This window comes from Balaenoptera borealis (assembly GCF_965194805.1).
Source record: "Balaenoptera borealis genome assembly, chromosome: 13".
NCBI classification, from domain to species: domain Eukaryota; kingdom Metazoa; phylum Chordata; class Mammalia; order Artiodactyla; family Balaenopteridae; genus Balaenoptera; species Balaenoptera borealis.
In genome coordinates, this window is record NC_138870.1 from 95,259,975 (window position 1) to 95,287,509 (window position 27,535).

General features: G+C 55.0%; 1 protein-coding gene across 2 annotated transcripts; it reads right to left on the minus strand.

The window, feature by feature from the left end:
- Window positions 1–1,873: 1,873 nt before the first annotated feature.
- Window positions 1,874–27,207, minus strand: IL2RB (interleukin 2 receptor subunit beta). Of its 2 annotated transcripts, XM_082351416.1 has the most exons (10): window positions 27,017–27,207; window positions 23,766–23,886; window positions 23,223–23,439; window positions 22,289–22,367; window positions 19,502–19,607; window positions 17,888–18,036; window positions 16,382–16,547; window positions 15,704–15,824; window positions 14,192–14,276; window positions 1,874–11,195 (listed from the first exon to the last, which is right to left on the minus strand). In XM_082351416.1, the coding sequence occupies exons 2-10, from the start codon at window positions 23,851–23,853 to the stop codon at window positions 10,437–10,439; spliced, it is 1,770 nt and encodes a 589-aa protein (XP_082207542.1). In that variant the 5' UTR covers window positions 23,854–23,886; window positions 27,017–27,207; the 3' UTR covers window positions 1,874–10,436. The 2 variants fall into 2 exon arrangements, with proteins under 2 accessions (XP_082207542.1, XP_082207541.1); XM_082351415.1 differs by lacking the exon at window positions 27,017–27,207 and having other exon boundaries at window positions 23,766–24,783.
- Between the last annotated feature and the right edge of the window lie 328 nt (window positions 27,208–27,535).

The window sequence follows — 27,535 nt, forward strand, 5'->3', positions numbered from 1 at the left end:
CTGTCCTAACACAGTACCACCAACGGGGTGGCTGAAAACAACAGAAATTCATTCTCTCACGGTTCTGGAGGCTACAAGTCCAAGATCAAGGTGCTGGCAGGAACACGCTCGCTCCCAAGGCTCTAAGGGAGGACCCTTCCTGCCTCTTCCAGCTGTGGTGGCTGCTGGTCTCCTTGGTGTTGCTTTGGGTTGTGGCCACGTAACTTCAACCTCTGCCTCCTTTACTGCGTGGGCTTCTCCCTGTGTATCTTTCTCAGTGTCTCTTCTCTTCCTGCAAGGACACCGGTCATATTGGATCAGGGCACACGCTAGTGACCTCATCTAGTCACAGCGGCAAAGATCCTTATATCCAAATAAGGTCACATCCAGAGCTACTGGGGCTTGGGATTTCCACGTATCTTTTGGGGGACACAGTTCAGCCTATTACAGGCAGGGTGAGAGGGTGGGAGCCAGCTGGCTAGTGACAATGCTGTGGGCTGCTGTTCCAAAGGTCCGAGTCACCCTGAGTCCTCACGTCACTTCCGAAGCCTATTCTCTCTCTACGCCTGAGCTCCTACCCTCCTCGCCCTTCTCCTACACAGACACAGGTGCGACCTCTGGAGACTCCATGTGGCTGGGAGGAAAGGAAACCCCGTGAGCTGCACACACCTTTCCCGTTGCCTTGACCAAGCCTTCAGAGGCTGCCCAGGCAGGTCCCTCCAGGGACCCTCTGTCACCTCTGTCCACTCGCTTGCTCCTTCTTTAAACAGGTGTCAAGCACCTACGCGGTGCCGGCCTATGTGGACCCCAAGGCCATGATAACAAGCAAGTCTCAGTGTCTGCCCATGAGGGATGCAGCCCAGCCCGGGGGGACACAGGCAGTGGGACACACGGCAGACACTCTGTCATCACAGCAGTAGACGGAGGACAGGGTCCTCGGTAGACTTAGGGACGCTCCTTAGTGCCTCAGGGAAGGAGAATCTGTCAGGATGGGCTACCATCTATTCAAATGCGAGACCTCTCAGGAGTCACCGCCTCGGTGGCCTGAGGTCCCTCACCTGCAGAAGGATTCAAGGTCCTAAGGGCCTCCGAGACCCTTACAGAGGCTAAGACTCTGTGACTTTATGCTACTGCTAACCAGACACAGGGCTGGTCTCGTCCCCTAATAAGAAAAATGGTCCCATTTACCCCATTTGACGGGTGAGAAAGTGGGGCTCAGAAAGCAATTGTCATTTGCTCTTGGTCACACAGCCAGGACCCCCTGACTTCAGAGCCCTCTGACGTCATCCCCTCTGGGTGTGTGTCCCTCCCTGCTTGCCACCCCTCCCCTCCCGGCCCTCCTGGGCCCTGGCCTCTGGCCTCTGTCTGCTGGCGGAGAACTCACAGGCCCCTGGCCTGCCCTCTCGCTGCTTTCGCAGCGGGCCATCAGGGGAGTGGCTTCTTATCGGGGGTTTGAGGTTTGAGAAGCGCCGCCTCAAGCCAGGCCGCTGGGGACCCAGAATGGAAACTCTCCATGTGTCATTCAGCCTGGCCTCCTCCACCGTGGGGTCCCCGCAGGAGGGGTTCCAGGCAGGGGGTTGTGGGGAACTACCCAAGGTCATGTGGCAAGGCTGAGGCAGGGGTGGGGCTGGAACCCACATCACCAGGTTCCCAGTCCTGTGCTCCTCCCTGAATCCTGTCCAAAACTAAACGTTTAAAAATAAAGTCGAAGGGCAATATCATTACTGAACATGCATGTCCTTAGGTGGAGAATTAACAAAAAGTGCCAAGGCACACAGAATTCCAATTATATATATATTATATATATATTTCTATGTATATATTTTTCTGTGTGTGTATGTATATATATATATATATATATATATATATATATTTTTTTTTTTTTTTTTTTTTGCCTCAAATGTTGTTGCAGCTGGAGCTCCTCCCTACAGGCAGTTGAGTTTGAGGGTCCGGACCTTGCTCTCCAAGGAGCCCCTTTCCTGCTGCCCTTCAGAGGCAGCCCCAGCACTGGCTCCGGCCTTGGATGGTGCCTCTCTTCTGATACTCCATGTCATCAGGGCAGCTGTTCGTGCTGGTGGGGCTGCGTGAGGTCCTAATGCCTGTGGGCTCTGTCCTTTTGGCCATCCACGTTGGTTTCTGATTTCTATGCAAGTCCAAGTTCTTGGAACCTCTATGTAACTGCCCCTCCCTCCCCTCTCCCCTTCACAGTCTACACCTTCACTCAAGGAACATCCTGTGGCAGGTGCTGGGATGCGTGATGGATGGGACCTTGAGGATCAGGGCCAGCAAAGGCTCACAGAGTGGCTCAGAGCACAGGGGCAGGAGGATGGAGCACCCAGCCCCGTCGAGGTCAGGGGGAAGCGACCTTTTGCCATAAATCCCAGAGGATGGCTTTCCTTTCTTCCTCCTACGCAGACACATTTTGCTTGGCCTGCTTGTGTTTAAAATTTTTTTAAAAGTTAGTTGCCAATATTTAAAAATCAGGACACTACACATAAAAAGCTGAATTTCCAGCTTCCCTTAAATGTTTCGAAGATCTGGTCGACCTCCCAACGTGGCAGCCATCAGCGGTGGCTGCCCTGAGCGATTTCAGTACAGCACAGACCCCACCACTCTCAACTGTCTCCACTGTATGGGCTAAAAACACAGGTACTGAAGTCAGCAGCCTGGGTTCAAGTCCTGACTCTGACTCTTATTATAAGCCACATGACCTTGAGTTACAAGTTATTGGATCTTATTGTGCCTCTGCTTCCTCATACATAAAATGAGACAATAACCATAGTGGTGTGAAAATTGAAAGAGATAACCTACTTGGGGAACTTAGAACAGTGCCTGCACCTACTAAGTGCTCACTGCACTTTGCTGGCATCATCTTCTTTACTGTTGCTATTATCTGCCCCCCTCTCCTTCTCACATCAACATCAGCATCTGGGTTGGGATCCTAGCGGTAATGGGTTTCATTGTTAGTTTCACATTTGCATAAATCACAAGCAACAGACTTCACTTGCTGACTTAGCTCCTGGCTGCTTGCTCTGCCTGCCGCATCTGGCGCTCTCCTGCACCTATCTTAACAAGAGTCACTGGACCCTCGGCCAGGGGCACCCTCTCAAACACTGGGGTTGACCAACAGCAAGCCCTGACCCAAGCAATCGCAACTCCCTCCAATCCAAATGTCTACTTTGAACAATGCCGTGCACACAGGAGGAGCTCAACGAGTTTATCAGAATGCATGAGGCATGGGTTGCCTGCTGCAGAGTGGGCTACCAATCATGTCACATGAGGTTTACCTAATTAGTAGCTCCGCCAGGCATTTAAAATTGAGGTGGGGATCGGGGAGGAAAATTGCAATGGCAGATTTTCTGGGTCATCTTAGCCGAGTGAGTGGAGACCCCATCCCAATCCTTCCGGAGGCCACAGAACAGACTGGTTCAGCCAGAAGGAAGCTTCAAGGTAAGACAGTTTCCCCTCGCCCACACCTTTCACCCCAATTTACAGACGAAGAGACTGAGCCTCAAAGGGGACAAGTGGCTCAGAGTTGGGACAAGTGGGACAGCCTGAGTGCCCTTGGCTCTGGACTAGGCTGGTGGCAGCTCACATGGATGGATTTGAGAGGCAGGCAGAATATGCAGTAGCTTTCCTTCTGCCTTTCTCACACCTCCCGGAATCCCCCTGTCAGAGATTCATCCCTTTGGGCATTTGAGTACCCATAGGGAGGGTCACGCTTTAGACCACTATCCCCTGAGACCTACGCAGGTGCTTGGGGGGAGATAGACACTGCAGCGGCATCCAGCTCAGCCCCGCCCCGAACAGCACCACCAAGACAGCAGAGAACATCTGAGACGCTGCCCAGCAAGCCAGCTGCCTTCACACCTGCGGCCCTTGGGTTTCCCCTGGTCACAGCCCTGTCCCTGTCCCATCTCCCCTGAAGCCAGCTCGTCTCTCCTAAGTACTTTATAGGCACTCACTTCTTTAATCCTCACCATAGTCCTGGTACTCCTCCCTTTTTACAGATGAGAAAACTGAGGCACAGAGAAGTTTAGGCACTTGCCCAAGGTCACAGCTGGTAGGTGGCAGAAACAGGATTTAATCCAGGCCACTAGGTCTAGAGTTAGTGCTTTAACCACCACCCCGGTTGTCCCAAAGGGGCTGCAGGGGCCTCAGGACAGGCTGGATGGTGTTTCTTCCACTGCTGCATCCCAGGCAACTGGCACCGTGCCCTGCCCATAATAAGCTCTCAGTAAATGCACAATGAGTGAATGAATGAATCTCAGAACAATTCCTCCCTCTTCCAAGAGCCAACCTCGACCAACTTCAGAAATCCCCCCTTATCTGAGGTTTAAGTTACCCGCGGTCAACCTCCGTCCAAAAATATGAAACGGGAAATTCCAGAAATAAACAATTCCTAAATTTCCAATTGTGCTCTGCCCCACCCAGGCCGTGAATTATTCCTTTGTCCAGCATATCCTGCCTGTCAGTCACTTCATAGCCACCTTGGTTATCAGATGGACTGTCGCGGTATCTCAGAGCTGTGGTCCAGTAACCCTTATATTACTTAGTAATGGCCCCAAAACTCAAGACTATTGACGCTGGCAGTTCAGATATTCTCTTACTGTGCCTCATTTATAAATTAAAATCTACCATAGATATGTAGGTATAGGAAAAAAACATAGTATATATGGGATTCAGTACTATCCTCGGTTGCAGGCATCCATTAGGGGTCTGGACTGTGTCCCTCTCGGATAAGCAGAGACTACTATGTGTGTATCTGAAACTAGTCGAATGCGGCTGAGCCCCTCTTGCTAAAGCCCCGTACAACGTTCCACCCTCCGTGCCTGAGTTAGGAGACTCCAGAGCCTTCCCAGGTCGACCATTTTCAATAGAGGCTCTGATTGACTGCCTTCCGCGGCAGGAGGCTGTGACGGTCAGTTGGCTTATCTGTGTCCTCCGTGGTCATGCCCTCCCCCACAGGGCTGGGGGCTCTTTGCAGACCAGGCAGCTGCCAGCCTCCTCTCTGTGGCCAGGGCTTGGCGTGTAGCCAGGTGCACAGAGGAATGGAAGATGATGCATCTCCCGCCAGCTCCTCCCTCCCCTCTGCATCCTGACTTCCTGGAATTGTAGACTGGGTACCTTTTTTCCCCACAAGCAACTCTCCCCCCACTCAGCACTTCCGGCCTTGCTTTCTCACAGCTTTGTCCGACACCCTCCCTCCTGGGCTCTGCGATGGGATGTGTGTCATATCTGCGGTGGTGGAAAATGTCTCAGAGCCAGCCAAGGGGATGTCCCGGGGCTGTCACAGGGGCCAGGCCCAGGCTGCTGGTGCTGAGCTCAAGTTTAATCAACAACCCAACCCCCCCTCCCTGCCCCCAAAGACAGTGGCCATGAGACAGCAAGATGTAGGGGTGAGACCCCAAGTTTCTAGTCATCCCTCCACCCACACTTACTGTGTTGCCTTGTACAGGGCGCCATCCTCTCAGGGCTGCCTGTCCAGATCTGTGACGCAGAACCCAGAATCTTGGTCATTCCTGTCTTGCCAGGTCGCTGAGAGATTGTATGAGATCCCTGAATGACCACACTTTAAAGCAGTAAAGAGCTTGCCCCCGTGAGTGCTAAAGACTGTCTGGGTTCAAATCCTTGCTCCACTGTGTTCCATCTGTGTGGCCTTGGGCAAGTCATTAACCACTCTGTGCCTTAGTCTCCTCATCTGTAAAATGGGTAAGAAGAGCCCCTCCCTTGTGGCATTGTTGTAAGGATCAAGTGAGTTAATAACACAATGCACTTAGAGCAGAGCCGGATGCCTGCTAAGTGCTCAAATGCCCCTCTTGAAGAGACTCTGAAGGATGGAGAACATTCTACTGTGGCCTTCACAGGTCCTCGTCCCCATAGCTGTCCCTCCCCCACTGCCTGTTGATAAAATCCAAATTGCCAAACGGTGGCTACTGATCTGTAAGAACAATTTCTCTCTCTTCCAAGAACCATCCTCAAACAATTATTTCCAATACAAGCCGAACTCTGGCTGCCCCTTACTACAGCCCTGCACAAAATTTTGTCTTCCTTCCCCAAGTTACAAGCTCCTTCAGAGTCTTCTTACGCCTGGTATTCCCAAATAAAGCTTGTGCTAATGGGGCTCTGGCTGATTTTCTTACATAGCCATTATTATCACCCCTGTATCCCCAGAATCTAGCACAGGATCTGGCCCATAGCACAAAAGATGGTTCGAAAAGAGCAGTCTCAGGAGGAGACAGTAGTAGGAAGTAATTAACCCTAATTGGAATGAATTAGAGGGCCTCCGACAAGTGGGGATGCTTGAAGGTCTTGAGGGATGTGTAGGAGTCCGGGAGTGGATTGTTTGGGTGGCAGGACTGTTTCAAACCCAGGGAGCAGCATGTGCCAAAGCAAATGAGTCAGTTGCGGTCCCTGCTCTCATGCCCACCCCCCGCAGGCCCAGCCTCCCACTCTTGAAGTGAAATATGGCCACAAGCCACATTCCATGTGGCACCTGAAACCACAGACTATCAGGGCTAGGAGAGCACTTAGAAATCACCCAGTCTGACTACCCCATTCACTGATGGAGCGACTGAGGCATGAAAGCAGATGAGACCTGCCTGAGGTCCCCGCGGCACTGACTATTTCATTAAGGAGTTCAGCCAGTGTCCTGAGGGTTTAGGGAGTCACTGGGGGTTTCCCTGGGGATGTAGGCAAGGGTGTGGCATGGCCAGATGTGACCATGTCTTGAATCCTGGATCCACCAACAATCAGCTACATTTCTTAACTTCCCTGAGCCTCAGTTTCCTAATCTGCAAAATGGGGAGTATAACACCTGCCTCACAAGGTCCTTGTCAGGTGATGAAATGATGCTTGAAAAGTGTCTGGAACATAAATATTAGCTTTCTTCCCACTTTTTAAATGTGCTTCTTGATGATCTTTGAAGTTATCCTGGTTGTCCCCAATAATTAGGAGGCCAGTGGTAAATTATTCATCCTAGCTATGAACTGGTTCACCGTAATTTGCTTGGTAACTGCAGACATTGGAAGTTGCTTAGAATGGGAATTGAGAGGTAGGAGGAGAGCAGAGATAGTGGGGGATTGAGGAAGTGAAGGAACAAATACAGCTCAAGAAATTGGAGACCTGAGGGGCTGGAAGGCCCTCCCACCTCTCCTCCCTTTTCTTTTATACCCCGATCTGCCCTGACTGCCTCCTGCTTCCTGCTCTGCATCTGACAGCTCTCCAAGGCCCTAGGCTGCCTGGTCCCCAGCTGGTGCCACTCTTCTCTCCTGCAATCTGACCCAGGCAAGCCTGTCTCTCCTTCATTCCTTCCACCCCTGCCAGCTGCTCCCTCCTTGCTCCATCTCCCAAGGCCCATACTCTAATCCACACTGGACATTCACACTGTGGCTTCTGGCCCATCAGTCCATCTCCACTTGGTGTAAGGCAGTCCCTTATGCCACTCACTACCAGCTCAGGTCTCCCATCAGACACAATAAGGACAGCTGGATTCCCTGGGTGTACCTGCTCATAGGGCCCTCTCAGCTTTCCAGTCTCCACCATATCAGCCTCAGTTTTCCCTGCCTAGAAAATCGGAGTCAGGAACAATAGTTTCTGTTGTGGAAAGAACCTGAGGGATTATCTGGCCTAGACATGTCACCAGGTACCAGCTGTGATCAATCTGGCCTGCCTACAGAAACTAAGGCTGCATCCAAGCTCCAGAGAAAGGAGGAGTATGGTCAATTAGCAATGTCTGCCAGGCACCACTGCAATTGATTAGCAATGTCTGCCGTGAGTGCAGATTTATGAATGCCAGATATTGCTATTCATGATCTGGTCCAACTTTTCAGAGTCAAGGATACTTGAGATAGATAGATATAAAATCAAGAGCAATATTTTCCCATGAGACCATATCAGATGGTGCCTGGACACCGAATAAGATAAATCTGACTCCTTTTAGTGAAAAAGATATTTCCCTTACAATCCTTCTGCATTTTCTCAAGGAAGAAGTCTCTGTTTGGTTCTGGCATGTCTTCATCAGCTTCCCAGCACTTGCTTATCTCCCCTTTAAACTAAGAGATAGAGCAGATTTCCAGGAGGCAATATATTGAAACATTTTGATTTACTGTACTTACTTTGTATCATTACCTTTTATTTACAGTGAATATCAGTTTTCCCATTTACAGAACCAATATAAAATTTTTTCTTTAAATAAAAGTATTAAACAAAAAGTGAATTGATTTAAAGAAAAATATTAAGTAAACAATAACAAAGATGGTACACACAGATCATTAAAGAAAAAAAAAAAAAAATATATATATATATATATATATATATATATATATACACACACACACACACATGACCAAAGCCTGAGAAATGTAACTCTCCCAAGAATTCTACAAAGTGGAAATTCACTTGCAGAGAGATTTCCTGGTTTGCCCGAGGACACACAGCAAAGCTGTGGGCACTGAGCTTGGGTCTGATGCTCTCCTCAGGACTGAGGAGACTTATGGCCCAGAACACACAGCATCATATGGCAGGAGGTGGGAAGTGGGATGGCCCGGTAATTAAGCTATTCCATGGTAAGGATCCAAGACTCAGACAACCTCAGGAAAAGGGAGTTTATTTTGGACATAGAAGAAACAGGAATCCTGAGTGAAATGCAGTAACCCCCTGGAGAGCAGGAGTATTAGTAATAGGAGCCCAGGCCCCTCTGCTAACTCCTCTCTAGCCTTTTGGGGCTCTTCTCCACATGCACCTGCTCCTTGGGGCCACCCTCCCGCCCTGTGTTCAAATGCCCAAGAATGAGAGACACCTGATTGGCCAGCTCAGGCCCAGCCTCCCTGATTGGACAGAGCTTCTGTTCTAAGCCATCTCATAGGCTGCTGATGAACCTATGGGTGGGCTTGTGTCAGGTGCCCAATCAGCTGCAAGCATGGCCTATAAGTGCAGGCACTGTGTTTTCACACCTTGGGGTTAGCTGGGACCTGCTGGGGTCCCTGCCTTCCAAAGAACTCCAGTCAAGAAGGGAGGTTGTGATAGGCATCACAGGTGTGATCAGTGCCAGGGACAGAGGGAAGAGAAGTGGATGGGTGGTGGGGAGCACCGAGAAGGAAGGGGCTAGCTGTGTGTGGCGGGGGAGTCTGCCACGTGAGGGGATGAGCCTCTCGCTGAAGCAGGCATGCTGGAATATAATGGGCCTGGATCACAACCTCTCCAAGTCTTGACCTCAGAAATGTCAAGGCGCCAGGGGTGCTCCTGTGAGGTGGATGGTACCCCCTGCATGAAGGCAGCTGGGCGCAGGGAGCCCAGGCAAGGTGATGCCAGATAGTTCATCAATTCACCCAGGGAATATGATGGAGTGCCAAGTGCACTGTGCCAAGTGTAGTGAGTGGAGCTGCCATCTGGAGGCGGTGTGCCAGCCCCTGAGCTGCAGAAAAGACCAGTGGAGGGTGGAGCAGGAGGGGCCCAAGGGAGGGCTCCCTGTGACAGCATCAGGACCTGCCACTAGGAGGGGTTTACTTTCCAGCCGCATGCTACTGTGAAGCCATTGTGGAAAGATCCAGCCGGTGTCCAATTTGCTGGGGCATTTGTGTCCATACTTGGGCCACAGTGTTAAGGATGCTGTAGCCAAGCATTCAAAGGTCACAAGAGATCCCAAAGGGGAAGTGACAGGGCCACTTTGTCCAGCCACCCTGAGAACCTGTCCCTCCAGCACCAAATCTCAAAGTTTGGGCACATTGAAGGAGGTGGTGTTTCCCTCCCAGGGAAGCAGAACTGACACTTGCAGGATAAAGGGAGCTTGTCACCTAGATGAGGGAGGAGAGGGCACCCCAGGCACAGGGAAGAGCATGTGTAAAGGTGTGGGGGAATGAGGGAGCTCCGAGTGGCTCAGTAGGACTCTTGGGAGGCTACCAGAAGGGAATGTCCCAACACGATGCTGGAGGGGCAAGGGGAGGGCCAAGAAGTGGTGCTGAGGGCAGTGGGAGCCAAGGCAGGGTTTTAAACCCGGAGTAGCGTAGCCCTATTTGCGTTCTGGAAAGAGCACTCTGGTTGTCGTGTGGTGGGTGGGTGCGAGGGGGTGTGACTGGGGCAGGAAGCCCTGTGAGGAGCCCAGGGTGAAGGCCCGTGGAGAACCACGAATTCTCCCTGAAGAGTAGCTGCAGGGCTGGAGAGGAGGGACGCTTCAGAGGCAAAACCCGCAGGACTCCACGATTGATGAGGGAGTGGGGAGTCAAAGTGCCTCTCCCTGCAAAGTTCTTGGCTTGGGCCGTAGGACCAGGGAGCAGCAAATGAGGTGTGGAAGTGAACAGCCGAGTGTGCAGGGCTGGGTGAGGGCCCTCTGGCCAGAGATGACCGGGGGCAGCTGGACACCGCGTATCAGCAGTGGACAAGCCTCACAAACAGAGAGTCCTCAGCTGGGCCTGGTGCAGCAGCGGAAGGCCACCTGCCTCCCAGCCCTGGCCGTCTGTCTACACTGCGTGAGCCGGGTCCTGATCCTGGAGCTCTTGGAGGGACAGGTAGACATCGGTGTTCAGGGTCAGGCAGGAGATGGGGGCCCGGACTTGGCCTTGCCCAGGAGAGCTGGCCCAGGGGAAGCCGGCCCCCTCCCTCGGGCTGGGGACAGACACCTCCACTCCTGCTTCTCCCAGCGCAGGCTCCGGGGGTGACTGCAAATCCACCAGGTCAGGGGCTTCCGGGGTGGGAGGCCCCAGGGGCTGGGGGGCCCAGTCTCCAGGGACTCCCTCCTGCGGGGCAGAGGGCAGCCTCTCTTCACCAGCCCCAATGCCCCCCAGGGCAGTGTTCGGGGGGCCTGGGCCACCGAGGAGACCGGGGGAGAAGAGCAGCAGGTCGTCCCCAGGGGGGAAGGTGCAGTAGGCATCCTCTTCCCCTGGCGGAGGTGGCAGGGGTGGGAGAAGAGCCCCCTCTGGCACCCCGGGCCCACCCTCATCGGGCTCCTCCATGAAGGGGTCGTAGGCAAAGTACACCTGGCAGGCCTCAATCTCCAGGGCGTTTGGGAGGTGGAAGAAGAAGTAGCCCTGGTTGGTGAAGCAGCTGGTCACCGAGTGGCCGCTGGTCTCGGTTGAGGATGACGAGCCCTTGTCCTGCTGCTGCAGAAGGAGCAGCTGCGTGGCCTTGGAGTCCCTGTCCAGCACCTCCAGTGGGGAGATCTCGGGCAGTGGGCCGCTGGGGCTGAAGGAGGATGAGGGGAAGGGCGAGGAGAGCCACTTCTGCCAGGAGAAAGAGCAGCGGGAGGGTGAGTGGCCACCTCTTCCAGACTCAGCAACATCCCCTAACTTGTCCTCCTTCAGCAGTCCGCTCAGGGCTGCCCCCTCCGGGAAGCCCTCCTTGACTGTAGCCCCCACCTCCCAAACACACACACACACACACAAACCCTGCCCACTGGTTTGGGGAACCCTCTGCATCAGCCCAGGGGGTGTGGCTGTTTCCCAGGCCCAGCACAGGCCTTCCTGGCTCGCTGTAGGTGCCCAGGGGATGTCTTGGTTCAATGTGTGACTGTTTATCAAGCAGCTCCTGTGAGCCTGGTGCCGCTCTCGGTCCCGGGAACATAGCAATTGGTAGAATCCTCAGAGTGTCTGGTGGGGACCAGTGAGAGTGTGTGAACCAACCAACCACTGCTGAAGCAGAAAGGGTCCCGAGAGCACATCACAGTCACCATACAGCTGCCCAGAGAGGGCCTGTGCCCGGGCCCTGATCACACAGCCAGCAGGTGGAAGAGCTGGGTCCCAGGTTCCCCACTCACACTGCCATGGAACCATCTCCAGTGGGGAGCTAATTGTCCCCCAGTTGACCACTCCCTCCTGGTGCCCTGCAGCCCTCCACCCCCCATGCACAGAGAGAGGAAAGCACCCATCAGAGCACTTCTCAGTTGCTCTGGAGTCCACAGAGCCCTGGCAAGGAACAGGGAGACCTGGGTTCCAGCCCTGGCGCTGGCACTCTCTAGCTGTGTGACCCTGGGCAGGTCACTGCACCTCTCTGAGCCTCAATTCCACAACATTTAGCTGCCTCTTTCCTGACTTCCTCACTATGGGCCAGCAGAGAGATGTTAAAGAAGAAAATGAAGGTGGAAACACCTGGCACAGGTAAACCGCACACTACCCAGCAGAAGTGTAGGGGAGTGTTCACCCCTCAGGGCAGGGTGATGGGGCCTCAAGAGGGTGCCCTTGAGAACCCCCAACAGCCTTCTGTCCTGGGAGCCCTCTGCAGCTGGACTGTGGTCCCCCCAGCACAGGGACCAGGCCTGATGGGACCAGGCCCCCTGCACTCTTGTGCCCAGCACAGGGCCTAGGGGCCCAGTTGATGTTCTGCAGATGAATTAATGGACCAGAAGAGAAACATCCTGGTTCTCCGTTCCCGGAGTGAGTTCCCGGGGCTGAGCCACTCGACAAAATCTACACCCTCCCCCAAACCAGGAGTTCATGTTACAGGAGAAAAGGCCGAGAGAGAGGGAGAGCGAGGGCAAGCTAAGGATGGCAAAGAGGGATAGCAGGCTAGGGAGGCAGGGAAAGAGCCGGGTCAGGTGTGGCTCCAACGCTAGAAGCAGCAGCAGAGGGCAGGACCAGGCAGCAGTGCTGAGCAGGGGCCAGAAGAAAAAGAGGGCAGGCCTGGGGCCAGCACTGGTGTGCTGGGCCTCGCTGGGCCGCCCTCAGAGGTGTGTGTGGTCAGGCACTTCCTGGGCCTAGGCCTCCATCCACAATGCCCTGAAGCGCAGATGGGCGGGGGGCACAGGAAGAAACTCATCCCCCTTCATATACACTGGCACACGCATTCCCAGGTCCCACAGGCAGGGCAGTGGGCCTTGCGGTCTTGGAGCCGGGGGTTCTGGGGCAGAGAGAGAGAGAGCAGCTGGCCTGTCACCCACATGCAGAGGAGAGGGTGGGGTCCCTCTTGGCCAGCCCCCAGTCACATCATGCATCCCCAGGGCCTCCTCAGGATACCCCCTCCACACAGCAGGCCTGGGCCAGGCATCTAGACCTGGGGATGACCTCGTGGGAAGATGGAGTGGCTTGCAACTCTCTAGAAAGGACCCCAGTCCCACCTCAAAATGTCCTAAGCCCATAGAATGAGAAGGACTTCAAGGCAGAAGAGGTCTGAGGATGCATCTAGTCCTGCCTCCAGCCGGTTCCAATGTAGGAATCCCTTCTGCCATGTGGCTGACACATAGTCAGCCAAGGCTGACTTGAATACCTCTGTTGATGGGGAGCTCACTACATTTAGGGCTGAAGGAGGAATTTTAAGGAGATACATTCCCCCTCATCAAGAGTGCTGTAGGTAAGCTACCCCCAGTCATGGGAGTTTTCCGAAGAATTCCAGAAGGGACTCTGATCAGCCCTGATAGAGAACACCAAAGCCAGCTCCTGACAGCTCTGGTCCAGCATGGCTTTCCAGCCCCTCAACATTCCTCCTGACTTCTCTCCGCCCCCACCTCACCCCCCCCTCCACCAACACCAATCCAGGGAGCCTAGAGCGGGGGTGGGGTGGTAGAAGCAGCCCACCACATCCCCCTACCCCCTTGAAACTTCCTTCCTGAAGCATGTGTGGGCTGAGGGAGGGGAGACGACTAAACTTTAAATGGCGCTGAGTGTTCTGACATGTGGGTGTGCACTTTTAAAATGAATCTGTGTTTTGTAACTAGAAATGCCTAGAGGCCTTGCTTACGTCTGTGATAAGTCACGGAGCCTGGCCAGGGAGTTTTTGCAAGAGCAGGGAAAGCACTAGCCCCACGGGGCAGGTCTGCACAGGGAGCGGGGTGGAGAGAACTTGCACCTGGCAAATCCTGCTCCATCAACAGCCTGGTGCCAGTAATTCTGGCTAGAGCTTCGTGAGCACTTGCTGTGTGCCAGGCAATGTCCTTGGGACCGTACACATAGTAACATTATCCCCCCACCACCCACCATTTTACAGGTGAGGACATTGAGACACCGAGAGGTTCTATAACTTGCCCAAGGCCACACAGCCAGGAAGTGGTGGAGCCGGGGTTAGAGCCCAGGCATTCTGGCTCAGATGGGAGCTGCCATTCAGCCTGAGAACACTGGGGAAAGGGGCCCGTGTCCATCCGCGAGGCAGCTCACTTTACATTTCTTCTTCCACAAAGGGCAAAACCCCGCTGTTCCTGCACCTCCTCCCCATCCATTCCACACCACTGCCCACCCTCCGGCCAGCCCGTGCCAACTGCCTACTCTGTCCTCCACCTCCAGACTCCTACCTGGAAATCTCCTCCATGCTCAGAGCTCAGCTGGGAAAAGAACTCCGAGGGGTCTGGGATGTGACACTTCAGAACCTTCTTCAGCCTGGACAGGGGAGAGGAAGGGAGGGAAGGAGGGTGAGAAGGGAAGGGGACCACAGTGTCCTGCCATCAGCCCTGCAGCTCTGAGGGCAGGGCGCCGAGCTGTTCATTTATTTTGTCGGTATTGATCGTGTGCCCAGTAAGGGAGGGTACTGTGCTGGGCACTGGGGACACAAGAATAGCCAACAGAGAAGGTCCCTGCTCTTAAGGAACTGACATTCTAATGGGGAGCCAGACAGTGAAGCAAGTGTGCAAGTTTACCATTCATTGTAATGAGGAGACAGAGGGCAGAATACCATGCAAGAGAAGGATGTGAGGGTGGGGGACCATGCAAGCCAGAGCGGTAGGGGACAAAGAGGAAAGGGCTCTGATCAGCCCTAACAGAGCAGAGTGAACCAAGAGGAGGGAGGTAGGAGAGACACCAGATGGTGAGCCACCTAGTCAAGGCTGCCATGGACGGTGGTTCAAGCTGTGCACTGCCCAAGGGCACCTGGGGTTTTTTGGGGGGTGGGGGGGGCGGTGGTGAATGGAGGCTGAATTCCAGCCCATGCTCTGCTTGCCAAGCTGAGTGCCCCAGTATCTGTGTGCATCTGCCTCAAGTTGTATGCCACAGCCTCAAGACCCCCAGAAAACCTGGCTGCCACCCAGAGGTCCATGCTCGGGTCCCGAACTCCTTTCTGGTCTCTGGCCACACCCACCTCCCTGCATTTTCAGTTCCTGGAATGCTCCTGCCTTGTTCCCACCCAGGATCTTTGGACAAGCTATTTCCTCCTCCTGAGATGTGCTCCCCGACCCTTCCCTGACTGGTTCACTTCTCCTCCAGATTTCAGTGGAATCAATCATTACTTCCTCAGGGAAGCACCCCCCCGACCCCCGGCCACCCCTTAGCTGAGGTTCCTTTCCCTGTTGCCTGCTTCCAGTACATATGGTACCTTCCTTCCTTCACCAGCCTAATCACGTGTGTCGTTATAAACGTGCATGATTAAGATGTATCTGCCTTCCCCCATGGGACTGTGGGTCCATGAAGATGGGACGACATGCCTGTGGTTGCCCTTGCGTTCCCAGCAGTCAGCACCGTACCCAGCCCAGAGCTAGGACTCAGTAAATAAAGGAATAAACAAATGAATGCCCAGACACATGAGGACCCCCCAACACACAGGCAGCTGGCAAGTGCACACACACGTACTCAAGTCCTGGGAATGATGCTCTGGGCAGGGCTCCCGTGGGGCTCTCCCCGCCCCACTCCCCTCGGGCTGGTTCCATGCGCTTCCATCTTTGGCAGAAAGGCCAGGTGTTGGGCAGGGAGGGCTCTTGGGAGGGCAGAGGGAGCACTGGAGAGTGAGAGCAGGGGGCTCAGCCCAGAACCTGACCTGGCGGGGAGGGGGTCATGTCAGACAGGAGCATGAAGGACAGGGAGGGGAGCGCTCTTACCACAGCCTGTTGTACCGAAAGCTGATCAGAAAGTAAACCAAGAGGGCAAAACCAAAAGCGCAGCTGAGGCCCAACACGATGTGGCCCAACCAAGGAAGGGTCGGGGTCTTCTTCCTGGTTGCTGCCCAGGGTGGGAGGAAGAGAAGGGGAGGGGTTAGAGAAGTGCCCCCACCCACCCTGGCTCAATCCAGCATCCCCCACCCATGACCTGGTGCTGAGGGACAGGCCGACCTCTGACCCAAGGCCTTTACAGGGTCCCAGCTGGTCCAGCAGTCCTGCTGTGTGCCCAGCCGACATGGGGCATCGCGGCCGACATGCTTCGTCACAGCATCCCTGCCTCGTTACCATGGTACCCACTTTACAGATGAGGAAACAGGCTAACAGGTGAAAACAGCCCACCCCTGACCTCGGCAGAAACCAAGAGTTTGAAGTTTCAGGGTGGAGAGAGTGGAAGGCGCCTCGCTGGCCTCCCCGCTAACTCACAAGGCCAATGGCAAGTCCCACCCCCTCACTGATCCCCTGTTCCCATCTGTAAAACACGCCCATGTTGCCCACCCTGTGGGTCACATCAAGTGAGCTAATGATGGCCAAAGGGCTCCATACCTACACCCCAAGCCTCCCGCACCAGCCACTGCCTCCTGCCGGAGCTGCATCCCCACCCCAGCTCCCCATCAGTACCTGCAGGCTTTGTCCTGAAGGCCAGGGGCTGGCTCCAGGGGCTCCAAGCCTCGTGGTGGCCTAGCTGGGGCCTGGCCCGCACCTGAAGCTCATACAGCGTGTCTGCAGCCAGCATCTCCAGGGAGATCCATTGCTGGTTCTGCCTGAGGGTCAGCGGCAGGGTGTCCTGGGGCAGAAACAGGGCTGTCAGACCAGAGGGGTCCCCACTGCCCACCTCACCTCCCGTGGCAGGGCTGGCTGAGACGCCGAGCAGAACAACACCTTCCTTTTTTCCCTTCAGCCACCTGCCCTCCACTGTCCCCTCATCCTACAGAAAGGCTCCCTGACTACCCAGTTGCTGGGGCCCAAAACTCCAGGGTCATCCTAAACGCCTCCCACATCCAAAGCCATCTGCCAATCAGCTGGTTCCACGTCCAGAACCTGGTTCCGCCTCTGGAAACTATTTCTGCACCCTTCCGCCTTCTCTCCACTCCTTCCTCCTCCAGGTCTGAGCTCCCACCACCTCTGGGCACCATACAAGGTCCCCCTGCTTCCCCTCCCCCCAACCCCGTGCTCTGCTATAGTCTATTCTCCACTCGACCAGAAAGAGGGATTTCCCAAACACTTCTCCCACCTCTGCATCACCCTTTTTGCTTTTCTTCCGGTGCCCTAGACACACAGGCCATGTCTTGCCTTTGCAATGGCTCTTTCTTCTGCTTGGAAGACCCTCCCCAGATCCTCAAAAGGTCAGCTCCTGCTTGAACCCCAGATCTCAGAAAGGCCTTCCCTGGTCACCTGAGTCTGAAGTAGCCTGGCCCAGCCCTTCTCAACTGCGTTATCACATTTAATTTTCATGACAGTATGTATCAACATCCCATAGTCTCCTGTTTCTGGGCACCGGCTGTCTGCCCCCATCCCCCATGTGAGTTTCCTGAGAGCAGGCAGCTCATCAGGCCCGCCCTCCACTCTCTCCCCGCATCTAGCACGAAGTAGGTACTCAGTGAATGTTTGTTGAGTGAGTGAGTGAGTGAGTGAGAGAATAAAGGAATGGATAAGTGAATGAGTAAGCAACCAACCCCTGTGGACTTATTTTTTTATAGTTTGTTTTTTTTTTTTGGCAGCACCCCTTGGCATGTGGGACCTTATTTCCCGGACCAGGGATCAAACCCACGCCCCCTACAGGGGAAGGGCAGAGTCTTAACCACTGGACCGTCAGGAAGTCCCAGCTCCCGTGGACTTGGACCACACTGGATTTGAAGAGGGAAGGGTGGTTGCCCAGGGCCTCTGAAATCTCCAGAGAGGGTAGTCGCCTGCTTCTTGGCTTTGTAAATCTTGACTGGAATCCACCACCAGCTGGACCCCTGGGGTGTCAGGGGACACACGGAGGGAGGGGGAAGCGGGGCAGGCAGTACAGAGGAGCGGCAGCGGCTGCTTAGGGGCTTCTGTGGCTTTGCTGAGATGAAGGACAGCCAGGGTGACGAGGACAGGAAGGAATCAGGGCAGGTCGGGGTGGAGCTAGGTACTCACCTCCCAGCTGCAGCCCGGGGACCTTGTCCGGACCTCAAACTCCACACTGCTCTGAATGTAGTGGGAGAACTGGGAGACATTCCAGGTTATGTTGCATCTGTGGGTCCCTATGTGGACGACTTGGAGGGAGTGGGGGGACATCAGACGAACTGGAGACGGGAAGAGATAAAAGGGGAGAGAAAAAGCTTGGGGGACACCGGAGGCTGATGCTGAGATGAGAAAGCCGTGCCGGGCTCCCACCTCCACCTTTGCACGTGCTGCTCCTCCCTCCCTGCGTTCCCTTTCCCCGGAGACTGGCAGGTCCCTGCTCAAATATCACATATTCAGAGAAGCCTTCCCCAACCACCAACCACTCTCTGTCCCCCTCACCTGTTTCATTTCTCTTCCTAGCACTTATCAACACCCAACATATTAAATATCTACTTCTGGTCCTTTATTCATTTTCTGTCTCCCCCACCAGACTCTGAGCTCGTTGAGGGCAATGACTTGATTCTTTCGGGTATCCTTGGTGCCTGGAACATTACCTGGCACGTGGTAGGCCCTTGATTAAATACCTGCTGAATGAATGAATCAAGGCAGCCTCTCTCTGCACTCAGAATTGATCAGAGAGTTTTACCTGGATCATCTCATTTATTTTACTTAATTCTATTTCATCAACCTTATATGATTGTAAGATTGTATGATTCTGAAGTTCAATTGTTCTAAATTTTTATACATCTGAGACTCTGTAGAACCACACAAATAATAATAAGCAAATGTTTATTGAGCACGTGCTAAGCAGTTTCTGTGTCTTGGCTTATAGACTACTTACAGCAACCACGGGCAGTGGGTAATTGGTTATCCCCACTTTACAGATGAGGAAACTGAGGCTCAGACATGTTAAATGATCTGCCAGTCAGATTGCACTCGATTAAGGCAGGGCTGCATTTAGAACCCTGGGTCTCACCCTCTGCCCCCATCTCTTCCCTAGAGATGACCTCCAAGTTCGGGAAGGGAGGGGGGTGAAGCCTGGGGGTGGGGCAGGGCACTCAGTCGTTCAACAAACCTGCCCAGAGCACTGCCCAGATCGAGCCTGATGCTGAGTATTCAGAATGGAGACATAGGGATGGCAGAGGCTCTACCCTCAGGGAAGTTCACAGCCCAATGAGGGAGACAGACCCATAATCAGGCAGCAAAGACCCAGGACATAAACACCCTGAAAGAGGTGGGGGAGTCTGGGAAGGACTCCTGGAGGAGGTGACTCTTCACTGAGCCTTGAAGGGTGAGTGGGAATTTTCCGGGTGGGAAGAGCCTTCCAAGCAGTGGGGCCGGCGCGTGCAAGGACTCAGAGGCATGGATGGGCAAGTTGAATCTGGAGAACTGGGCTTTGGTGTGGCAGGAATATAGGCCATGAGAGGAGGCATGCTGGAGAGGGAAGCCAGGCCAAGTGGCCTTGAATGCCAGGGTAGGGACCCGGGACTTCATCCCAAGTTCAGCGGGCAGTGGGTTGGTCAGATGTGGGCATGGAAGCTGATGGGGAGAGACTGGAGCAGGGTGATCCCAGAGGGGGAGACAGGGAGGGAAGTGCCCACCCCTCCAACCCCCTCCCAGCCCCACCCTGGAGTCCTCTCTCACTGTTGTCAAAGGGCTTGAAATTCTGGGTCATCATCCTCCTCCACCTCTCCCCTTCGCGGCACATCACGGTCAAGTTGATGACGTCAACTATGGTCAGTTTCTGAGACTGCAAGGGAAGGAGGCCAGGGATGTAGCTGCCGGCAGCTGGTGCGGGGAGGGGGAGGCTGCTGGGATGAGGACGGGGGAGGACAGGAGGGGAGACCACGACCGCGACAAGCTGGACCCCCTCCCTGGGCCCCTCCGTCTAAGGCAGGGCCCAGCAAGCTTTCTGAAAAGGGTCAGTTAGTTAATATTTTTGACTTTGCAGGTCATATGGTCTCTGTCACGACTATTCAACTTTGCCGTTGTCATATGAAAACAACCATGAAAAAACATGAGAGCGAATGCGCTTGGCTGTGTGCCAATAAAACTTTATTTATAAAAACAGGCAGCAGGCTGGTTTTGGCCCATGGGCCATAGTAATTTGTCAATCCCTGATCCAAGTGAAGTGAGCTGCCTTGGGAGGGAGGGAGTTCCCCGTCACAAGAGGTGTGCAAGCAGGATGAGCCCCCAAGAAGGTGCAGGTCTGGACCTATGCTTGCATTATAGCTTTGAGTGTGAAAGCTTCCTCTCCCCCATCTCTCTCCACCCCCGCATCCTCACTTTTCTGGAAGGAAATGGCTAGGAACCAGCATCTCCTGTGGGCAGGCACTGTTCAGGTACCTTAGGCGCTTCTCTGGCTGATGCTCACAGTTGCCCATCCACACACTGCAGGTGTGAAACCTGAGGCTGGGATTGGTTAAGGGACTTGCCCCAAATCACACAACTGGTCAGCAGGGGAGCCTGGATGCAAACTCAGGCCTCTGCATCCAGAGCCCCACAGAGACTGTAGCCCTGGCCAAGTGAAAGCTTACGGCGGCCTCCTCCCTGTGCGGAGGGCAGCCCTGCAGCCCGGCAGGAGGAGGGTCTGGTGCAGACCCTGTTAGCATCTGCATTCCAGGGTCCGGGGTGGTGTTTTCAGGCCCAGGACCCCGGGCACAGCCCCTCTGACCTGCCTCAGGGCCCACTGTGAACAAACCTTGAACTTGATCATCAGAGTTCCTGGAGCGGAGAACAATTGCTTCGTCTCCACCCCGAGGACCCTGCCCCAGCCGCCTACCAGCTGCTATGGGGGCCAGATTTTCCCAGATAATAATAGTATCATCACATTATTACAGTAAGTCCCCTACATATGAACGAGTTCCGTTCCGAGAGCACGTTTGTAAGTCCAATTTGTTCGTAAGTCCAACAAAGTTAGCTTAGGTACCCAACTAACACAATCGGTTATATACCACTGCTTTTACACTTGCTTCCACCAGGCGTCCCGGGCTTGAAATAAAGACACTGTACTACTGTACTCTATACAGTACTGTACAGTAAAGTGCAAAAAGCACAACCACTTGTAGAGGATGCACGCATGTGACAATGTACGCCAGACACGTGAACTAACTTACACGATTGGACATGCAAACGCACATTCACACCTTTGAAAGTTTGCAGCTTGAAGGTTCGTATGTAGGGGACTTACTGTATTATTATTAATATAATTGTCATTGTTGCAAAGATGCCAATAATACGTTCTGCTGAGTACTGACCCTGTGCCAGGCACTCTACTAAGCACCGCATGAATATTATCTCATTTAATTCTCTCAGTACCCAATGAGACGAGCACAATTGCTATTCTCATCCTACAGCTGAGGAGACTGAAGCACAGAGAGGCTGAGGGACTTGCCTAAGGCCACACAGCTAGCTGAGGCAAGGATCTGAAGCCAGACCATCTGCAGAGCTCAAGGGGACAGGCACAGCAATCTGGTTCGAGGGGCTCTGCCTTTATCAGCTACGCTGTGTCATGTGAGCCCGTCTCCACATTCTCCTGCTCCTGGAGAATGTACAGAACCTGATAAGGGTTGGAAAATGTGGTCTGGGCATCCCTGGTGCCCACCGCTGCCAAGAAAGGTTTGCCAGACAATAATCTGATGCACACCCACATGGACACAGCCTCCTGCTCTTTGAGAGGCAGCCTAGTGTAAGGTTGAAAGGCCCAGGCTGGGGGTCTCACAGACCTGGGTTCAATCCCAGCTCTGCCTCTCCCTGGCTATGTGACTTGGGCAGGGACCTCACCTCTCTGAGCCTCAGTTTCCTCATTGATAAGAAGGGGACAGTGCTGGTACCCACGCATAGTCGTAAGGATCCCCTGGCAATCGTGTCAAGTGCATATTCTGTTCTGAGTGGCATTCTAAGCGCTTGATCCTCAGAACAGCCCTACCAGGTAAGGATCGTTATTATTCCCTTTTACAGAAGGGGTAACTGGGACTCAGAAGATGCTCAGCGTCACCCAGCTGGTATAGGATGGAGCCAGGGATGGAACCCGGACCGTCCAGCTGTGCAATCCACACTGTTAACCCCACCCCACCCTGTACTTGCCCAGACCTCGGGAGGAGTCGGATATGGGGGTTATTATGACTAGTAGGTGCTCTCCCCACTTGATAAGGAACACAGGAGTGTCACAGGCTCCACAAAGCATGGGGGACACAGCAGGAGCAGAGGCAGAGTGGCCGATGCCTCACGTACCTCGGATCCCTCAACCCCCAGGTCAGGCCTCTGTTCTCCTTGGATGCCACCTCCCTCCTTCTGCCTCCTCAGTCCCAGAAGCCTGCTGTGCCGCAGCCCCTGGGCACTGGGCTTGCTGGGCCCCAGCTCCTCCCCTGGAAGGACGCCCCTCTGCACCCACCGGCCCCCTGGCCTCTCCCCTCAGCTACGGCTACTCACATCTGGGGGTCCTAGGATGAGGTTACACGCCCAGGATCCCGGCTTCACTGGGAGCAGCTCACAGGATCCGTTCCACTGCCTTTCAAGACAAAAGAACCCTCTTAGAAGAAAAAGAGGGACCCCCCCACCCCCACCCCAGAGCTGGCCCTTGGGAGAGTCCCCATGCAGCGTTGCTGGTCTGTGTCCAGGCTCTATGCCAACCCCCACGTGCCGACCTCCCTTCGTGAGCATCTTTTCCTGCCTCTTCATCCCAGCCAGGCCTCACGGCGGCTAAAGTGATCTAGAAACAAACCAGTTCAGGACACACGGCCTTCCCCGCCTAAAGCCCTCCAAAGTCTCCTCATAGGGTTTAGGGTGAAGATGATTCTTGATGAGGCCTTCAGAGCCCCTTGTAATCACCATCCACCTGGGAGCCAAGGTCAAACCCCAAAGCCACCTCTGCTGGCTGCCACCGGGATGTTTGGATCACGGTGACACTTCACCATCTCCTTCCCAGTCTCCAGTTTCCCCAGCCATTCCCCAGTTCCCTGTCCCCACGGCTGCCCTAGGCATCTGTCAAAATCCCAGGTTACTCAAAAAGTTTGGGGATCCCTCTTCTGCCCCCTTTGCCTCTAACACTGAGTCCAGCCTCGGCATAGCAGGTGAGCAGCCCTATGTCCCCAAACTACCTGGTCTGGCTCATGCCCAGCCCCTCCACTGCAGCGTGGACTGCACGCCCCACTGCCATTCAGGCTCCAGGAGTCTAAATAGCCGACCCCCAAGTTCTTGCAGACTCCTGTGACACCAAGAGTCTGTGGGTCCTATTAGTCCAAGATTCTCAAAGTGCAGAGTTCTTGGGGTCTGAGAGCTAGGATTTCAATAGTCTAAAAGTCAGTGACTATCAGATCTCACATCCCTGAGATTCTGTACATTTGTCTGTCGACCCCACACACACCTTTTATCCGGCTGAGCATGGATGTGGCAGGTCGTGACCTGCAGTCCCCCATCCCAGCTCCAGGCACAGGAGATATTGGCTCTCGAGTTGTAGAAGCACGTGAGCTCGGAAGCATCTGCTGGTAAGATGAGGCGTGCGTGGCTGGCTGCAGGGTGCCCATGGCCCTCTGAGGTTCCCCCGCCACTCCTGCACCTACCAGGTGAGGAAGTAGTCAATCCTGGCAGGCAGAGAAGGGGTTCGTGAATCCCTTTGAGAGAGGACAAAACTGAGCCCCATAGCCTGCAGTGACCCCCAGACAGGTCGAGGCAGGGCAGGGACAAGAAGACGGTGTCTTCCTGCGGCTTGGAGGGGCACGTGGGTGCGGCACGGGCAGGTGGAGGGCTGAGGGAGATGGTCTCTGGTCCCATTGCCCCCCTCCCCCCCGCCTCCTGCCCCAGCGGATGGAGCTTCTGCCAAGAAGCAGGGGTCCTGGAAGAAGTTCTAGAAGGGCCTTGGCCTCCTCCCTGAGGGAAAGCACAGTGGTCCAGATGCCAGGGTCCTCACCGTTCACCGATGTAGATGCCCGAGGGATGGCCAGGGGCAAGAGGAGGACAAGGAAGGACAGACACCAGGACAGAGCAGGAGCCGCCATCACATCCGCGGGTGGGAGCTGGGGAAGGGAGCCCTGGATGGAGGAAGAAGGGGAGAGAACACGAGTGAGCACCCAGCCGCGTCCTCCCCTGCCTAAGAGACAGGCTGGGCCCTGTCCTCTCAAGGTGCACCCCTCTGCTCCCCACATGCCAGCCTCAGGGCCTTTGAATCTGTTGGTCCCTCTATCCCACACATGTTCTTTCCTTCCCTTTTGAGATTCTGGGACCCATGTTTTCATTGCTGAAAGGACTCTCAGAGCAGGCCCAACCCCTTGTTCAAAAGTTGGGGAAACTGAGGCCCAGAAAGAGGAAAGATTTGCTTACGTCCACATAGGGAGGCCAGCTCAGAGCTGGAATTAGAACCCACCTCCTCTCTACCCGGCTGCTCCCTTAACCACACCAAAACTATTTGTCAAGAGGTTCCTCTGTGCTGGGCTCTATTTTAAACTCTTTAACTGCAGCAATAAGAGCATCTACTGGAGATACACTCATTATCCCCATTTTCAGATGAGAAACTGAGGCACAGAGAGGTGAAGCAGATTACCCAAGGTCACACAGCAGATACGAGGCAGCTGTGGAATCTGAGCCAGGGCAGACTGCCTGGAGCCCAATAAACGTGTGCTGACTACCTCACAGCAATACTCGTGGAGGGAGTGGGGTGGGGGGTAGGGACTGAACACCCACCCTGAGTCAGGCACTTCCCGTACACCAGCTTATCTAATCTGCCCAGCAACAGGGGCTGGGTGCGTGCATTGTCCCCTTACACTGATGAGGAGACAAAGGCTCCAAGCCATTAACCCGCCCAAGGTCACATCGCGGAAGAGGCAGAGCTGGGATTCCGTCCCGCGCTCCACCCCAAAGCCCATTCCCTCACATCGTTCTGCCCTGCCCAGACCCTGTCCCAGGCGCTGGCCCCAGAGGTAAGGCCCACAATATCCATCCCCACCCTAGGGAATCAGGGACCGGCAGGGGCATGGCCGACCAGTGGGTATCTGGCCTGGGTGTGGAAAGGAGCCCAGAGAAGTACCCAGGGGCACCTCCTTGCCCGTCCCACTGTCCCTACAGGGCAACGCTCCTGGAGCGGACCTGGTTGCCTCTTTCTTTGGACCCTCCAACCCCCTATAGCAAAGGGCGCAGGGTTGGGACCCCAAAAGGCGCAGAGCCCAGGAAAGGGGCTCCAGCAAGACCCCTGTGCCCCTTACTCATCTATCATGGCCCTGGGGTAGGGGCCCTGTGGATCCCCTGGAGGGTGTCACCTGGGGCCGGACCCTCGCCAGCAGGGCCAGCCAGGACCAGGGCAGGATCTGGCACAGAGCCTCAGGGTGAGAGGAGGTGGGTGGAGGCAAAGGTATGCAAGATCACAGGAAGGTCAGGGCCAAACCACAGCCCCAGCCGAAGCAAGTTGGGCAGGAGAAGTTGCATCAATCTAGAATGAGCTCCCCTCCACCTATAGCCGAAAGGGTGCAGCAGTGACCCCCAAGAGCGCAAAGAGCAAGGAGGATGCAGGCAGCAGGGTGAGGGGGTCTTCTAGCAGTCCCCAAGCCTGCACCCTCCTGCAGAGGAGGAAACTGAGTCTCAGGTAGGTTAAGGAACCTGCTCAAGGTCACAGAGCAAGGAAGAGCCCCAGACTCAGGGAGGGCAAGTGGGACCTCTGAGTCCCCAGTGCCTTCCATCCTGGATTCTCACGCACACCCACGCACGTGTGCCCTGCCCTTCGTGACTGCAAAGCCGATCACACTTACTGACTCATTAGGTCCCCACCGCAGCCCTGAGAGTGCGTGTTGCCATCCTCATTTGATAGATACCAAGACTGATGCTCAGAGCTGCCCAAGGGATGGGACGCAAACCCAGGTCGTCTGATGTCAAGTTAGAAGAAGAGGACAACAATGGTGATGATGGTGATGATGATGGTGGTAATGGTGATAGTGATGATAATGACTAATACTCAGCCCTCACTCTGCCCGGCACTGTCGTTAGCACTTTGCAGATATTACCTCATTTAAAGTTCACAGCAACCCCATGAGTAGGTACCATTATGACTCCTTCTATCAGATGACGAGACTGAGGTACTCGTAAGCCTCTCGGGGTAAAGCTGGGATTTGAACTCAGTCAGTTGTAGCCTGAGGCTCTGCCAGGGCTGACATCATGGGATGTAGGGCACAGGGGGGCTGGGGGAGGACATGAAGCACAGGCTCGGTAGCCGGAGACACGTCCTACCTGACCTCTGACCTTGATGGGCCCCTTCTCCCCTCGTCCTCTCTGGCCAAACCCCCCACCACAGGGCTCCCTCTTGCTGTTTAAGTCTGAGGGCGTCTCCCCAGCTGGGCGTGGGATGCTGGCTGTGGATATAGCAGGGGGACCCTTAGGGATGGTTCCACCTCTCAGTTTCTCCAAACACAGTTAAGAGTGGGAGATCTCGGCCCCCAGGAGTGGAGGGAGAGTCTGACCCGCAGGGAGCCGCAGAGATGGAGTGTCCCATCCCCTCCGGTAGCACCTGGAGAGCCTACTGACCTGCCCGGTCACACAGACAAGTAAGGGACAAAGCTGAACGTGAACCCAGGGGTCCGGCCTCCAGCCCAGGGCTCCCAGAAACCTCGCAGCACACCCACTTCATAGCCAGGTCTCAGAGGCGTCCCTCTCTTTTCCCCTCGCCCCACAGCCTCCTAAGGTATCCTTTACACAGGGGCGCCTCGCCGGTGTAGGCCGCATCTCTCCCACCCACATCCCACACCTTCTCTGGGCACCCAGCACATCTGAGACTCAGCTGGCCTTGCCCCTCCCAGGACTCCCACCTCCTTCTCCACCCCTCTGGGTTGGGGGGCCCAGCACAGGGCCTGGGGAAGCCCCTCATCCCAAAGTAGCCCCCGGCCTCCCATGGGGAGAGCTGGGAGGGAGGGAAAGCCTAGGACCAGGGACCAGCTTTTCCTCAAGCCAGAGCCATGAGAGCAGGGCCTGCCTTGTCACTGGGGAATTCTAAGATAAGGTTGGGGGTGAGGGCTGGCAGATGGGAGTTCAGGCAGAAACTTCTGGAGGATCTGAGTCAGAGCTGAAAGTCATCCCCGTGACCTTCACCTCCAGCCCCCTGGCTGGTGGCAGGGGCCAGGAGGGAGCCCCTGGTACCTGGGGACCGGACAGGGGCAGGGTAAGGGCAAGGTGGGACTTTACCTAGCTGGGACATGGGGCTGCGGCGTGCTCTCTCTGCTTCTCTCCACTGCTGGGACTGGAGCCATCTCCCCAAGGCCCAGCTCCGGCTCCCTCGGCCCAGATAGTAGACGGCTGATGGGGCCAGCCGCCAAAGACTAAAACCCCAGGGCCAGCCCACTTCCTGTGCAGAGGATGGAGGGGGCAAGGCCTGGGTTGGGGAGGCGGGGGAGATCTGGCTGGTTAGAAAGCCTGAAACTCCTGTAGCACCAGGGACCGATAAAGATCTCCCTCCTCCGCTGGGGGCGGTGGGGGAATGGGGGGGTCGGGGGGGGCACCGTGCGTATTGTGGCAGGAGGCGCGCGTGTACACCCTCACACACATGCTGTCTCTCACTCTCAGATAGATGCCTTGCTGCATACAAGAGCCCATGGGGGCAAGGCCCCTTCTTTTCCCTCCCACCCCATCTCACAGGCCACCTCAAGCCTCTGACACCTTCATCCGGTCACACACACTAACACCCAGACCTCACACAAACATGTC